Source organism: Hemitrygon akajei, unplaced genomic scaffold, assembly GCF_048418815.1.
Source record: "Hemitrygon akajei unplaced genomic scaffold, sHemAka1.3 Scf000129, whole genome shotgun sequence".
NCBI lineage: Eukaryota > Metazoa > Chordata > Chondrichthyes > Myliobatiformes > Dasyatidae > Hemitrygon > Hemitrygon akajei.
Genome location: NW_027332015.1, coordinates 834,637 through 852,128, shown reverse-complemented (window position 1 = coordinate 852,128; position 17,492 = coordinate 834,637). Strand labels below are relative to the sequence as shown.

General features: G+C 42.6%; 1 protein-coding gene across 2 annotated transcripts; it reads right to left on the bottom strand.

The window, feature by feature from the left end:
* Positions 1 to 1,251: 1,251 nt before the first annotated feature.
* On the bottom strand, positions 1,252 to 16,165 carry LOC140723708 (uncharacterized). 2 transcript variants are annotated; one of them, XM_073038263.1, is made up of 3 exons: positions 15,893 to 16,165; positions 13,451 to 13,618; positions 1,252 to 4,948 (listed from the first exon to the last, which is right to left on the bottom strand). In XM_073038263.1, exon 3 carries the CDS (start codon positions 4,560 to 4,562, stop codon positions 3,288 to 3,290), a length of 1,275 nt encoding a protein of 424 aa, XP_072894364.1. In that variant the 5' UTR covers positions 4,563 to 4,948; positions 13,451 to 13,618; positions 15,893 to 16,165; the 3' UTR covers positions 1,252 to 3,287. The 2 variants fall into 2 exon arrangements, with proteins under 2 accessions (XP_072894364.1, XP_072894365.1); XM_073038264.1 differs by having other exon boundaries at positions 13,451 to 13,614.
* Positions 16,166 to 17,492: the final 1,327 nt, after the last annotated feature.

The following is a 17,492-nucleotide window of genomic DNA, read 5'->3' as shown; positions in this document are numbered from 1 at the left end:
AGTTAAAAAAAAGAGACAACGTTCCCCCAGAATGATATCACAAAAGCACATGACAAAACAGACTACACCAGAAAATCCACATAACGTTTGGCAATCCCCAATCCAGGGTCCGGAGAGAATGCTGCGTATTCTTAGCACGTTACCCAGAAAGGAGCTCCAAACCTACCAGACAAAACAAGACCAAAAACTAAAGCTACAAAACCTGCACGAAACCACGTAGTTACAGCAGTGCAAACAATAGCATAATTCATTCAAAAAAAAACAGACCATGGGCACAGTAAAAATAGTCCAAAGATGTTAAAAGACTATAAGTTCAAAAGAAACCACCACACAGTTTCCACAAGTCCACAGGGTCCCGATAGACTCGTCATCCCACGCAGGCAGCAGAAGGGAATACCCCCGCTATGGACTTCCGCGGCGCCGCCCGACTCAGCCTCGCAGACACAGCACACAGTGAAAGCGACCTGACCGCAGCGGACTCCATATCCGGCGTACCTCCGAGCCTCCGACCATCCCCTCCGGCAAAGCTTCTCCGAGCACCATCCTCTGCCGAGCGTATTAAGACGGCCCCGCCAACGCGACCCCGAGGAATGGGGGCCTGTTCTTCCCAGCTGAGTCCCGGATCTCACAGCAGCAGCAGCAACGAAGAAGGTCTTCCTGGAGATTTCCAGATGTTCCTCCGTGCTCCCACGTCCGTTTTTCATCCGATTATGATTGCGCACGGCACCCCGCTTCACAAATAACAGATAATCAGCTCCGGAATGGCCGCTGCAAGCTCCGTCGCGCCGCCATCTTGGATTACACTTGAATTTGAACGTGATTCAGCACTCCATATGTGTATATGCAATTGTGATAAGAAATACAGACCAGAAAACTTAAATGAGAAGCTACCTCAGAAAAACAAATCATCACTGTGGAAGAAAACCTTAACTAGTGGAATGAGTATGACCTTCCATGGGAGACATCCCAACGATCTGAGCAGACTAGATGTTGACAAGGAATCATCGAGCACCCGACTGAGAGTTGGAGACCTCGTCCCAGAAACAGAGGGGTTCCTTGCGGAAATACAGGACAAGGTGGTTAACAAAAGGGGAAGAAAATCACAAATACATACAATACAAACAAGGCAATCAATGCAGAAAATGCTAAGAGAAACCAGACACAATCCAACACATTCCAGGATCCTGCGACAGTTGAACTCAATCTGATTAATTATGCAGCTGCAATCAAGTGGCAAATATCATTCACCAAAATCTTGCTTTAAAATACAAACGGATGAATGACCATGTTAACCTAATTAAGGTACAATAAATTCCAGCCTGATCCACTTAGTCAAAATCTCACAATTTATATGATAATTGATACATTATTACAGATAGGACAATCCATAATAACCATCCTGATATAATATTACAGGATAAACAAGCAAATCCCTCAATAGATATAACAATTCTGAACACACACGTTCCCTGACCAGTGGAGCACCTCACCAGGTATTGTTTGTGTCATTAGTCAGACAAACAAATTATTTTCTCTATCAGCTTCCAAATGTTGCTACTCTGTCATTCATTGCCACACCCCGCTGCTGATTTCCTTCTCCTCATCATACGTTCTTACCTCGACCATCGTCCAGAGCCCCAAACTCTGCCCTGTGCAGACTCTCCTCTGGTTTCTGCTCCTGCTCCTTTGAACATCCAACCAATGTTTTCGCATTCTGCTTTCAGTCTTTAGAGGACAGCGTGTTTTCTAACAACTCTTTAGAAGCAGGGAAAATGACCCATAATGTGGAAATGAGCCATGAATAAGGAGGGTATCTCCCAAATTCATTCTTCCTCAGCTCAGAGATTTCAGGGGCAAAGAACATCTCAGACAGAACTGCAGTCAGCTCAACTTCTTCAGTCTGGAGAAAATTCAAGGGGAACCTTTTCACCCACAGAGTGGTGACTGTTTGGAACCCGTCCCACGGGGGAACAAGAGGTGAACGACAGGGGAGGATTTAAAAGGACTGTCGTGGGACAGAATCACTGGCAGGGTCCAGCAGGCCTGAGTTGACTCTCTGCTCAGTTTAAGATAGTACATAGGGCCAATATGTCTAAAGATAAATTGGTGCATATATTTCCTAATATAAGCCCTATTTGTGACAGATATAACGTAGAGGTAGCTGCTCTAAGAGATGTGTTTAGAATATTGTCTAAAGTTATAGATGTGGATGTTCAACTCAATTTCTCTTACGGCAATTTTTGGGATTATTCTAGAGGAAATAGGGAGAGTATCTGCTTCCACTCAACATGCAATCGCCTTTTCAACTTTACTGACGAGGAGTACTATCTTGTTATATTGGAAAGAATCTAATCCTCTACTGTTTTCTATTGGCTCACCTCCATTATGTCATATCTAAGCTTGGAGAAAATTAGAAGCTGGACGTTTGATACATCGTTTAATTTTGAGCAAGTCTGGTGACCCTTTATTCAATATTTTCATATGATTTAATTTATTTGTTCTTTATTCTCTTTAGGAAAAATCCTTATCTGTGAAGGTTTGGAGGTGACTGGAAGGGTGCCTTTTCTCTTTGTTTTTCTTCTAATTTTATCCTCAATTGGACTGCCCAATCTCTTTTCTTATTCAGTTTAGTGTTTTTTTCCTGCATATAAATAAAATTTTCCAATCTTTTTTTAACGATTTATTAAGAGTTGTGTTTTTTTGATTACACTGTATATATAACAGCATAACATTAAACCTATCTGATTTTGACAATATATACTTTTCTTTATTGCTGTTTATGTCTTTTGTATTATCTGTTTGCTAAACCTCTCCACTGATATGTATATTTTTCATTACTGGAAATCAATAAAAACATTGAAAAAATGAAAATGACTGTCCTGGAACAGAATCACTGGCAGGGTCCAGCCGGCCTGAGTTGACTCTCTACTGTACGCTAGGTGTGTTATAAATTCACCAAGTACTGGAGACAGAGTTTAAAATAGAACTGACTTATTTCTCTGATCCAGAATATTAAACTCCAGTCCCATTAAAGATGAATGTGCAGCAGAAGAAACTCCTCCCATGCCCAGTGACCAGGGTGCAGAACTGGGTGTGGTGATCAGCAGCAATAATTTACAAGTCACTCTTCAAATTGCATTCAGCAATGGTGATGAACAAATATCCAGCATGCAGCTTATTTAAAGGTTCTCCCCAGTGTGAATCCAGTAGTGTGTCACAAGGTTAGATGACTGAGTGAATCCTTCCCCACATTCACAGCAGGTGAACGGCCTCTCCCCAGTGTGAACTCAATGATGCACATAAAGTTGAGATGACTGAGAGAATCTCCTCCCAGTGTCTAAGTAGGTGATCAGCCTCTCCCCAGTGTGAACTCGCTGATGTACCTTCAGATGGGATGACTGAGTGAATCCCTGCCCACATTCTGAGCAGGTGAATGGCCTCTCCCCAGTGTGAACTCGCTGATGTACCTTCAGATGGGATAACCGAGTGAATCCCTGCCCACATTCTGAGCAGGTGAATGGCCTCTCCCCAGTGTGAACTCGCTGATGCACCAGTAGGGCAGATGACCGAGTGAATCCATTCCCACATTCTGAACAGGTGAACGGCTTCTCCCCAGTGTGAACTCGCTGATGTACCAGTAGGTCAGATGACCGAGTAAATCCCTTCCCACATTCTGAGCAGGTGAATGGCCTCTCCCCAGTGTGAACTCGCTGATGTACCAGTAGGTCAGATGACCGAGTGAATCCCTTCCCACATTCTGAGCAGGTGAATGGCCTCTCCCCAGTGTGAACTAACTGATGTACCTTCAGTTTAGATGACTGAGTGAATCCCTTCCCACAGTCTGAGCAGGTGAACGGCCTCTCCCCAGTATGAACTCGCTGATGTACCTTCAGTTGAGATGACCAAGTGAATCCCTTCCCACAGTCTGAGCAGGTAAATGGCCTCTCCCCAGTGTGAACTCTCTGATGTTCCTTCAATTTAAACGACTGTGTGAATCCCTTCCCACATTCTGAGCAGGTGAATGGCCTCTCCCCAGTGTTAACTCGCTGATGTAACTTCAGTTTACATGACCGAGTGAATCCCTTCCCACAGTCTGAGCAGATGAACTGCTTCTCCCCAGTGTGAAATCGCTGATGTACCTTCAGATGGGATGACCGAGTGAATCCCTTCCCACAGTCTGAGCAGGTGAATGGCCTCTCCCCAGTGTGAACTCGCTGATGTACTTTCAGATTAGATGAGTAAGTGAATCCCTTCCCACAGTCCGAGCAGGTGAATGGCCTCTCCCCAGTGTGAACTAACTGATGTTCCTTCAGAGTGGATGACCGAGTGTATCCCTTCCCACAGTTTGAGCAGGTGAATGGCCTCTCCCCAGTGTGAACTAACTGATGTACCTTCAGATGGGATGACCGAGTGAATCCCTTCCCACATTCTGAGCAGGTGAATGGCCTCTCTCCAGTGTGAACTCGCTGATGTACCAGTAGGGTGGATGACTGAGTGAATCCCTTCCCACAGTCTGAGCAGGTGAACGGCCGCTCCCCAGTGTGAACTCGCTGGTGAGCCATTAGATCAGATGACTGAGTGAATACTTTCCCACAAATTCAGCAGATGAGCAACCTTTGCCCAGTGTGATCTGACTGCTGTGTCCACAGGTGGGATGACCGACTGAACCCCTTCTCACACACAGAACAGGTGAGTGGCCTTGCCCAGTGTGAACTTGCTGATATACCTTCAGATGAGATGACCGAGTGAATGCACTCCCACTGTCTGAGCAGGTGAAATGATCGGCGTGCCAGTTGGTCAGATGACCAAGTGAATCCCTGTCCACAGTCTGAGCAGGAAGGATGATCGAGTGAATCCCTTGCTCCACTTCTTAAATATCTAGACCGAGACAGCAAAACTGGTATGCTGTGTCTGAATTTCCATAGACAAATTCCTTGTCATTTTTAACCTGTAAAGAAGGACAACATTTCAGATGAGCTCACTTGAGTTGCCAAAGTGTGATCTGATATCACACTGTTACAGTGTAGTTCAACCCAAGTTGGAGAGAGAAATCACCTTCTAACTGGGCAAAGTGTTAGTATCTGGAATGACCATCAAACTCTCTGATGGTCGAGAAGTATGGGGCATTTCTGCCATCTCCAGTCTGTTACTTGGCTCAGTTTGACTCTCTCCATTGGCAATATTCCCCGTTCCCCCTGAGCTGCATGGGTGCCTGGCCCCACAGTAACTGAAACACTCTCACGCAAGTAGCTTTTGTTGACATACAGCTGGGATTTTCTTTTATGTACTATTAATTTAAAGTGCCATAGACTTAATGCCATGTAAATATCTCCTGACCTAGTCTAGTTCCACATTGGAGATAAATGGTTTGTAATTCTGAGAATTAGTTAAAATCCGAGCAGAAGGATATAAATAAAGTAATTTAAACCATTGAATAAAATCAGGCCCAAAATTAAATTTTCTGATGTTTTCAACCCAATCAAAGGCCTTCTCAGCATCTAAGGATGTCACACATTCCAATGTCTCTTTGGAAGGAGAATAAATGACATTTAATAAATGACGAATAGTGAAATGAGAATATTTATCTTTAATAAATCCAGTCTGGTCATTTGAGGTTGTCCTTTGAGTCCTTTGCTCTTTGATCTGGCCTTAGAACACTTAGCTATTGCCTTTAGAGAATCTCAGTGTATCACTGGGATATTAAGGAGAGGTATTATTCACAAAGTTTTGTTCTATGCCGATGACCTACTACTTTATATTTCTAATGTCGAAACTTCTGTGCTTTCTTTACTTTCTTGTTTCAGCCAATTTTCAGGATATAATCTAAATTTACATAAGACTGAACTTCTTCCTTTGAATAATTTGGTACCCATTCATACTAACCTTCCTTTTAAAACTGTAAGAAATCAATTAACCTATTTTGGTGTAATAATTACTAAGATTTATAAGCTATTATTTAAAGGAAGTTTTTTCACTCTATTGGGTTACGTTAAAAGGACACTTTCAAAATGGTTGCCTCTTTCATTATCGTTGATTGGCCGAATCAATTCTATTAAAATGAATCTTACCTAAATTTAAATACCTTTTTTAGGCCTTACCCGTCTTTATTCCGCAATCCTTTTTTGATTTTCTTGACTCTACCCTATCTTCCTATATATGGAAACATAAACTTTCTCGACTAAATAAATTTCATTTTCAAAAAGCAAGAAAGAATGGAGGTTTAGCATGACCAAATTTTATGTTTTATTACTGGGCAGGCAATATATGGAACCTCACATTTTGGTCATACTATATTAACCATGAGGACTGTCCTGTTTGGGTTTCTATGGAAGCTAATTCTGTTCATAAATTCTCTATTATTTCTCTTCTTGGATCTTCACTTCCTTTATTTTTAAGTAAACTAACTGACAGTTTCGTAGTTAAACATACTTTGAGGATTTGGATACAATTTAGAAAATATTTTGTTTTAATGAGACATTCTCTATCAAGTCCTATTTGTTCTAGCTATTTTTTAAACCTTTTTTGATCGATGTAGTTTTTAAAGAATGGGATAGACTGGGTATTAAATGCTTCCAGGATTTGTTAGTTGGAGGAAGTCTTTTCGCTTGAGCAATTGTCAGCTAAATATAGCTTACCAAAAACCTTTTTTTTATATCTGCAATTTAGGGAATTTCTGCAGTCTCAATTGCATACATTTCCAAAAAGTCCAGGTAAGAATTTATTAGATGTAATTTTTAATCTGAAAACTTTTCAGAATGGTTCAATATCCAATATTTATGGCATGCTGTTGAGAATGACAAATGTTCCTTTAGACAAAATTAAAAATCTCTGGGAACAAGATTTGCAGACTTCAATCTCTGAGGAACCTGGAATGAAATTTATAAATTGGTTAATACTTCATCGTTATATGCCTGCCATCCCTTCCTACAATTTAAAGTAGTCCGTAGGGCCCATATGACTAAGGATAAGCTCTCTCATTTTTATTTGGATATGTCTCCCTATTGTGACAGGTGCAACTATGGAGTAGCTTCATTGATTCTTATGTTTCGGATATGGCCGAGGCTTGAAAAATACTGAAAGGAAGTATTTCAAACCTTTTCTGCACTTTTTAAAGTTAATTTTAAGCCTAATCCTTTGACTGCCTTATTTGGTATTGTTGGAGGGCAAGATATGATTTTGGACATACCTGATCAGTGGCTACGTGATGTTACGTCATGCTTAAATTTAGAAAAGATTCGGTGTTCAATTTCTGAATCAAAGACTTTAAAACATAATGGGGACCATTTTTGAATTATTTTCAAAGCATTTGATTTGTTGTTACGTACAGATGTTGGCTCATATTATCATCTAGTTCTTTATAATGATAAGGACGTTTTTCATTTTTTTTCTTTTTTTTACCAAGCAGCTTTTTGTTGGTAGCGGATTAGATTTTTTTTGTATAATGATAAAATTAGAAGATTTCAATATTATGATTTAAGTCAATTTACATGAATATATTCATTAGGCTTTACAATTCAACCGCCAGGACTTAAGAACTTTTTAAAAGCTATTATTAATGCTTTTTGAGTAAGTGATTTAGATGCATATCATATTTTTTTTACTGAGTTAAGTATTGTATGTAATTAGTTTTGCTACAACAAGTGTATGGGACATTGGAAAAAAGGTTGAATTTCCCCATGGGGATGAATAAAGTATCTATCTATCTATCTATGATTATAAGTGTGTTTCTAATATACAGTATTTGGTACCATTTTATCATTTTTTATAGTTTATTAAATATATATATATATATATATATATACACACACAATCAATAAAAATATTGAAAAAAATCTCCGGATCTGGCTGGTGGCACAGTGGCAACAGTGCCGGACTTCAGAATGAACCTGAATTTGAATCCAGCCGGCTCCCCTGCACACTTTCCATCCATGCCGGGTTACGGGCTGCTGATTTCTTTGGAACCACTGCTGTAACTTGCCTCGTACGCGGTTGCCCACGACGCCAGAGAGGCATGGAGGGAAATCGTCCGCTAACCGAAGAAACTCAGGTTGCAGCGTACGTTTCCTTAAATATCTCCCAAAACCATTGCCTCATTCAATTTACTATCTCATCTTGAATGCTAAGTGACTGAACCTTCTTGACCAACCTCCCATTTGTGACTTTGTCAAGTGCCCATGTAGAAAACATCAGCTGCCTTGCCTTCATCCACTTTCCTGATAGCTTTCTCCAGAGACTCTATAAGATTGGTTAGACATGACCTACCATGCACAAAACCATGCTGTCTATCCTTAATCAGTCCACATCGTTCCAAATACTTACCGTAGATGTCGGATTATAAGCCACTACTTTTTTCCCATGCTTTGAACAGCTTTGACACTGCGGCCTTTACTACAGTGCGGCTAATGCATGGTTTTATTTCATGCCGCCAAAAACATTTTGCCTCGTAACAGTAGACCAATAAAATTGATGAGTAGTTCACAGAGGTCCAATGAAATTGTACGATAAATCAAGCGCACTTTCACAATTAAATTATTGTAAATCAGTCATTTGTACTCACCCTCATCAACATGGAAAACACTCGAAGAAAAGCATTGTGCTGCCTTTATGGCAGTTATTTAGTTTATAATATTTTCACTTAGTTATTCATTTGTTAGTATTTTCTAGTTAAAGTTAAAAGTGTTAAGTATATTTGTTTTCTGTACATCCCGGGATACTATGACATCACATCCGGTTTCGCCGCGTCTTGTGGGAAATACCGGTTTGCGATAAATGGGAAGGTGGGTGCGAGCACATTAGCCTAGCGCATTAGACCCGAGCGCATTAGACCCGAACGAAAACGCTGCTTTTAAGTTAAAGGCGATCAATAACTTTTCCTGGTAGGCTGCAGTATATATTTTTTTACCAGTCGTTAGGAGATATTGGAATGTTGTTCGTGCACTGTTCAGTAAAAAAGTATACGCAACGTAATTTGTGTGTTACCGATACGTATGTATATTTAAAAGTAGCCGTGTTAGAGGCACGGTTCGAAAAAAAGCATTTGCAATATGTATTTGTTTATGTTACCATACGGATTTAATTAAAAGTTAAAAAATCCTCACGTGTAATATCTTTCTGTGTAAATATCTCATATTACAACGTGGGACACCTGCGGCCTAAAATCCGGTGCGGCTTGTACAAGTACAAAATTGATTTTCTTTCTAAAATTAGAGCCAGCGGCTTTTAATCAGGTGCGCTCTGTAGTGCGAAATCTACGGTATATATCCGGTTCCTGCTCATATGTTCTAATAACTTTCCCACTACTGATGTCAAGCTCACTAACATAAAGTTTTCTCATTTATCCTTAGAGCCTTTCTTAAACAGCGGATCAACCTTGGCTGTCCTCCAATCCTCCAGTACCTCACCTGTCACTAAGGATGATTTAAATATCTCTGCTTGGACCCCCACAATTTCTGCACTTGTCTTCCACAGGGTCCTGGGGAACAACTTGTCAGGCCCTGGGGATTTATCCATGCTAATTTGCCTTAAGACAGCAAACACCTCCACCTCTGTAATCTGCACAAGGTCCATGAAGTTGATGCTGCTTTGGCTCACTTCTATCGACTCTGTGTCCATCTCCTGAGCAAATACAGATGCAAAACTACTATTTAAAACCTCCCCCATCTATTTTGTCTCCTGTATAGGTCACCATTCTATTCGTCCAGAGTGGGCATGTTTCTGTTCTGACCTTCTCCACGTTTCTGTGACAGAGAAGCTGGCCAAACTTATTTGGAAGGGAAAAGGTAGGAGTGACAACAGAGCAGCAATGGCTGGAGTTTCTGGGAGCAACTCAGGAGCTGAGTAATCAATACATCCCAAAGACATGGAAACATTGGAAAGGCAGGAGGACTCAACCGTGGCTGAAATGAGAACCCAAAACCAACATAAAAGCCAAAGCGAGGGCAAATAAGCTTTTAGAAACCAAGAGAAGACAACTAAAGAAAGTCAGATGAGCTCAGGGTGTGGGAGTATTATATTGTAGTCATTAATGTGTCTTGGTAGCACCCAACAGCCTGAGGAATTTAGAGGAACAAAATATCCGGGGCCTCGATATCAGTTGAAAACAAAGGTTCCCTGCACCAGTTAACTTTCAACTTTTATTTTGGCAGGCACATACAAACTCTACACCCTCAAAAATTCACTTCTGAAGAATCCCCACTTACCAAGTACTCCTTTGCCAGAAAACAGCCTGTTCCAATCCACACTTGTCAAATCCTTGCAAATACCATAAAGTTGATCTTTCTCCAATTTAGAATCTCAAGAGAGGTCCAGATCTCTGTTTTTCCATATTTTCTTGGAATCTCATGGCATTATGATCACTATACACAAAGTGTTCCCATACACTAATTTCTGTCACCAGCCCTGGATCGTTTCCCAACAGCTTATTGCACACTTCTACGCCGGATGTTTTACGTACTGATTAAGGAGCATTTGACAAACTCTACACCATCTAGTCCTTTTACAGTATGGGAGTCCCAGTCAATATATGGAAAGTTAAAATCACTTACTATATCAACTATTGCTTCTTGGTGTAGTCTGTGAACTCTCTACAAATTTGTTCCTCTACATCCCTCAGACTGTTGGGTGCAACCAATTCCCAGTAATGCCTACGATATCACAATTCCATGCCCTGGGCTCATCTGGCTTTCCTACGATGCTTCTTGCATCATGACTTCCACAGCTCAACACATTCATCGCACCATGCTCAAGCATTTGATTGCTGACTCTATCTGAGGTCTGAACAACATCTGTCTGGTGTGAAGAAAACAACCTCTCCCTCAATGTCAGAAAAACCTCTGATGCTGAATTTTGTAGTGATGACTCAGGAAAGGTTTTCTTCTGATGACACTTCCACGAAGGTCATATTTGTGCAGGTGTCGCTGCACAGTAGAACAGTGCACCACCACTCCAGAGTCTGCGAAATCTTCCTGAATGTTTTTTTACAGTCAAATGGGGGTTTCGATTTGCCTTTCTAACAATCCTATGAGTAGTTCTCTCAGAAAGTTTTCTTGGTCTTCTAGACATCAACTTGACCGCCACTGTTCCTGTTAACTGCTATTTCTTAATTACATTGTGAACTGAGGATACGGCTACCTGAAAACGCTTTGCTATCTTCTTATAGCCTTCTCCTGCTATGTGAGCATCATTTATTTTAACTTTTAGAGTGCTAGGCAGCTTCTCAGAGGAGCCAATGGCCGCTGATTGTTGGGACAAGGTTTGAAGAGACAGGGTATTTAAATAAAGCTTTGCGATTTGCATAACCTGGCCTGTCCTAATGATGACTGTGAACAAGCCATAGCCCTAACATGCTAATTCAGGTCAGAGACCTCGGTAAAAGTTATCTGAGAGCTCAAATCTCTTGGGGTGCCCAAACTTATCCATGGTGTTCCTTTCCTTTTTTTCACTCTAAAATTGTACAAAACCAAAATAATACACTAATCTTGCTTAAAATGTTGAAAAGAATGTTTCGTGTTTATGACTTTTGGAGATCAGTTCACCTTCTACTCACTAAATTATTCACAGTAACGAAATGTCTGACCAGTGGTGCCCAGCCATTTGCGTACCACTGTATCGGATGAGGTGGTGAGCACGGAGTGTGATGGGGGGGCGGTGGTGAGGAGGAGGACTGACAGGGAGCGAAGAGGGTGATAAAGAGGGGAAGACAATGTGGGATACAGGAGCCAGCAGGGAGACTGTTTGAGAGAGGGCGGAGGGTGGGATGTAGGGAGAGAGATAGAGAGGGTGAGAGCTGGAAATGGAGGTTACAGAGTGGTGGAGGTGACTGAGTGAGAGAGACAATTTTGATTGAAGTGAGAGGGTGCATGAGAGAGGGGGAGATGGAGAGGGGAAGGCAGAAGGTGAAAGAGAGTGGGAGAATGGTCAAGTAGCAGTGTCACTGAGGCGGATACAGAAGAGGGAAGGGGAGGGTAGAGGTGGGGAGGAAGCAAGAATGATTGAGAGGGGTGATGATATGGAAGGGGTGAGGGAGAGGTGAGATGGCGAGGGAGAGACTGAATAAAAAGGGAGGTCTGGAGTAGAGGGCAGGAGGATGAAGAGGGACTGTGAGGAGGGAGTGGTGAGGGAAACGGGGTGCGTAGACAGGGATGAGGAGAAATGTGAGAAGATGGTGTGTCTGATTAGAATTGTTAGACTAACTATTTATTCAGTCCCCAGTTGCAGGGTCGTTAATCACATATGTTCACAATCACCGAACAAATCCACCATGCGATTACGGTTCCATGCCTTGAGATTTACTGTGTATGATTCTGGTCAACATATCCGACACTGGGGAGCTCTAACACGTACGGTTCTGGTCAACATATCTGACAGTGGGGAGTCTTAACGCGTACGGTTCTGGTCTACATGTCCAACAGTGGGGAGTTTCACAGCATACGGAGACCTACTGCAAATCGCAGTGTAATGCCAACCCCAGCTGATGCTGGTGTTTCTCCTGTTCAGGTAGTGGTGAGGAAAGAGTTAATCTTGGGTTTGTGTAAATCGAGGGCCGGTTGCAGTGGGAATGGGCTGGGATCGATCCAGACAGCTGGAGGCACCGGGTTCTCCAGTCTTTTAGATTTGCGCCTGAGTCGGGATTGCGGGATCAGTTTGTTGTGTTTCTCCTCCAGCTTGGGAGGGTGGATGTAGGTGAAGGGGGCCTGTCGATGAGTGGGTGTGGGGTGAATGGTCAGAAGGGTGTGGGGCCACTGGTGGGACGGAGGTTGGTTTGGGTACTGTGGGTGATCGGACGTAACATGACCTGGGTGGATGTGCAAGGGGTAAATTACGTTGTCAACGAGGGTGGATCTGGTCCATTGAATCAGACAGCTCAGCTCGCGTGTCCTTTCAGGAGGCCACAATTCTCTCATCATCTTAATCACTGACTAATCTTCCTGTTAACATTGAGTTTGTTACAGAGCCCCAGGGTCTGCAAACAGATGATTGGTAAGAGGCAGAGTGTTATGGTGACTGCCTGTTTCTTGGACTCGAGTCCCGTGCTTAGTGACTTTCCCAGGGGTTACGCCCATTGCTACTTGTCATCTATGTCAATAATTTAGTTGAGAAAGTACAGGGTATGGGGAGAGAGTTTGCAGCAAGTTCAAACAATTAATCGTTTTGAAAGACAGTCAGCATAAACACTCCCCTCTCTTTCCCTCTCCCCACTCAGAACTGACCAAAAGCTACAACAGAGGATGCAAGATCTTGAACTGAGTAACCACTGTGAGGAATTGGGAGTGGTTTCAAAGGGCTGGGCTGCTGGAAGCACATTACCAGACCTGGAGTGATTGCAACGGGGTCTGACGGAGGCATAACTGGTTCTTCTGGACACATTCAGTCTCACTCCAACTATTTCCTACCTTCCTTTGTACATGTATGTAATGTCTAAAGGACCAGTGTTTGAGTAAATGAGACTCACCAAACGTTCTCCTGACTGAATGAATGGAATCTCCGAGTCAGATGGGTTCTCTCCAGTTGATGCACTCAATCCTCGGGCTGGTTCACTTGTTGCTGTTCCCTCGTCTTCAGTCGTGGTTTGCCTCCAGTTGGGGTTTTTCTTCAAATAAATCTCTCACCACAGGTCTAACTTTAACCAGAGAGACAATGAAGCACATTAATAATGAAAAGGAGAACCAAACATTTCTGCGTAATGTTACTAAGAACAAAACTCACTGAAATTTAAACACTGAAGGCAGATTTAATGATCTCAGTGAACAATCTTTTATTGTCCCTCACATGTCACAGACGATATGGGGTAAGAAGGAGCCATCATTCAGTCATGGTAAGACATAATACACAGGAACAGAATTCGGTGATTCAATCCATCTGGTCTGCCCACCATTCAACCAGGGCTGATTTTCATACCAACACCATATTCCTGTCTTCCTCCTGTAACCCTGAAGCTACTCAGCAATCATGAATATATTAATCTCTGTCATAAATATACCCAAATGGCAGCCTCAATCAACTTCTGCGGCAACAAATTCCACAGATCAGACATCTTTTAGCCAAAAAATTCTTCTCATCTCAGTTTTAAAGGGAAGCATCTTTATTCTGAAACTGTGCTGTAAGATCACAGACTCTGCGTCTATTGGAAACATCCTCACCATGTCCACTGTATCTAGGCTTTTCAGCATTCAGTAGGTTTACTTAACCATACATCTCCCACCACCCCCACCGTCCCTCTGAACTCCATTGAGCACAGGTCCAGAACCATCAGAGACTTGCAGAGACTCCAACGGAGGCCTACAAACTATCACAGCCATTTTCATTTCCAGGTTAAAACAGGTCCAGTTCATGAAATGTAAACCAAGAAATAAAAAGAAACTGGAATTACCAGAAACACTCAGCAGGTAAGGGACAGCTTACAATACAACTCAATTAATAACATTTCATCAGAATGACTTCAAACATTTTTAGTTTTTAGTGTAGATCTCCAGCACAGCTACCTGATTTCCACTGTGTGACAGTGAGGGGGGGGGTGGATTTCCAAACACAGTTTGAACACCAAACTCAGGGTCTATTTCTACTGTTTAAACATGGAACAGCCCAGTTACTCACAGCCGAGACAAAACACATTTCCAAACCTCCCAAATGGTTGCTTTCCTCCCGTTAACATTTATCACTTCCAAAATACAATATTTTCTATTCGTATAGATGTGATAATAATTTATGTAAAGATTCAAGCTTCTTTAAATTTTTATATATTTAAAGACTAAACAGGATCTGTAAAGGTCTAACCATGTAACACCCGACGTGTGAGGATATTGTGAGTATCGACACTCACAGGTACACTTCCTGTCCAACCATTTCTCCGAGAGAAACGGTACAAGGCAGAGTTGCCAACCTACAGCTTTTGAGACTAATATTCACCAATATTCATGGCTTTAGCAATAGTTCATCAGACGTTCTTTTTTCATACTTAATTACTTGGTTCCAATTTAGGGGCTAAAAGTGTAAAAAAATGAATTGTTTTATTTCTGTTATTTTTATACCTCTGAGTAACACTGCTAAGCGCTGCGGGCCCTGCCGTCTGCTCCGACTCAGTCGTATTAGTAAGGCTACATCTGTGGTGGTCCGTGGATTACTCGCTAAGCCTAAAGTACATTTTTCTCACTAACAACCCTTTGACTTCTAAGCAAACAAAGTTATTTTACTTGCTTGATAATTATATTCTATGATAATCAGTTAAGTGCAACTGTGTAATACTTTGTCATATTATTAAATTAAGTATTCTATGTTTAATTGTACCAGTTATACACTGAAATGTAGTGAGAGGCTATAACCTTGTTAATGTCTTAGCTATCACTATATTTCTGTGGAGCTCTGGAATTCATATATTTCTTTCATCTTGGTTTACTGCTTGACATTATAAGAAGCCCTATATATGTCACACACAATTTGTGTACCTGCTCATTAAATGAATGGGGCAAGAAAGTTGCCCAGTACATGAAATGAGCATGTACACAATTTGGGTCTCACAAACTTGGGGTGATTAATAAGTTCGTGGCCTAAGGTGGAAGGATTGAATTTTACAAAACCTAGCAATTTTCAATTATCTGAAACAGAAATACCACAAAAGTTATTAACTTCAAACTTTCTGCATAATCACTCAAAGAGTTGAACTGCACGTGCAGGTACCGAGAGCTGTATAACTTCAAGCCTTCTAACTTAGGCCACGACCTTATCAATCATCGCCACCCGCCCGCCGCCACAACCCCCCCCCCCCCCCCATACAGCTCAGGCAAAAAAAAATTGCCACTGCACCCCTGCTCCAGCTGTCCGGCAGAGCTCGGGCCCGGCCCTTTCCCAATGCAACCGGCCCCCAAGTTACACAACACCGGGATCATTCCCTACTCACCCCTGCTCGAATCGGAGAATCGCCAACAGCGGCAGTCGGCACCACGCATGCGTTCAGCAGCGTTTCTCTACAGCGCCACCGGTGGCCGGAGGTCTGCACATCGTTGCCGATGGCTGGAGATCCATACAGCGCCACAAGTGGCCGGAGGCGGGAGGGACAACGGAGAGGTAAATCACAAACACGACAAAGTCTGCAGATCCTGGAAATCCAAAGCAACACAAACAAAATGCTGGCCGAACACAGCAGGCCGGGTAGCAACGGGAATGGAAATAGGAATGAAAATGTTTGGACACCGGGAAGTCCCGCTCGGAACGGGTAGTTCAAAGGTTAGTTTATTATTAAAGCAGGTATCCATAAATAACGATGTTTTTTTTTCTCTCCAGAGAACCACGAAACAAAGAAAGAGCATGAAAGTCGTTCACAGAGAAAAATCAAACTTCTACCCCACCCCCCGGATCAAGAAGAACGGGATCCCAATCATCAAACCCCAAAACCCATCCCTCCGCACAAAAGGGAACAATAATATCGACCCCCGATAAAAAAAAACACTCCTACCCCGCACAACTGCGGAGGAGCCGGTGTCACCAGTGTAGAGGCGGACGCATCGGGAGCAGCGGACACAACGGGCGACACCGGAAGATTCACAGGTGAAGTGTCGCCTCACCTGAAAGGATGTTTGGACAACGGAGAGGGTTCGACCGTCTGGCCCTTTCACTGTGACACCCCGAACTCCACATCAAATCCGTCCAAACGAATCTGGGTGAACTTTAATGACCAATAAATATAATTCCTCTCAGCGATCAGCTGTCTGAATGATTCCCTGACTCTGAGAGGAAGGGGTATCTATGGTCCACACTGTCAGGGTGTTGAGTTTACCAGGAGACAAAGACTGCAGGGACAGGAGGAGGAGTATAGGAAACTGATACAGGACTTTGTGATATGGTGTAACTCAAACTACCTGCGTCTCAATATCACCAAGACCAAGGAGATGGTGGTGGACTTTAGGAGATCTAGGCCTCATATGGAGCCAGTGATCATTAATGGAGAATGTGTGGAGCAGGTTAAGACCTACATGTATCTGGGAGTACAGTTAGACGAGAAGCTAGACTGGACTGCCAACACAGATGCCTTGTGCAGGAAGGCACAGAGTCGACTGTACTTCCTTAGAAGGTTGGCGTCATTCAATGTCTGCAGTGAGATGCTGAAGATGTTCTATAGGTCAGTTGTTGAGAGCGCCCTCTTCTTTGTGGTGGCGTGTTGGGGAGGAAGCATTAAGAAGAAGGACGCCTCACGTCTTAATAAGCTGATAAGGAAGGCGGGCTCTGTCGTGGGCAAAGTACTGGAGAGTTTAACATCGGTAGCTGAGCGAAGGGCGCTGAGTAGGCTACGGTCAATTATGGAAAACCCTGAACATCCTCTACATAGCACCATCCAGAGACAGAGAAGCAGCTTCAGCGACAGGTTACTATCGATGCAATGCTCCTCAGACAGGATGAAGAGGTCAATACTCCCCAATGCCATTAGACTTTACAATTCAACTGCCAGGACTTAAGAACTTTTTTTTTAAAGCTATTATTAATGCTTTTTTTGAGTTAGTGAT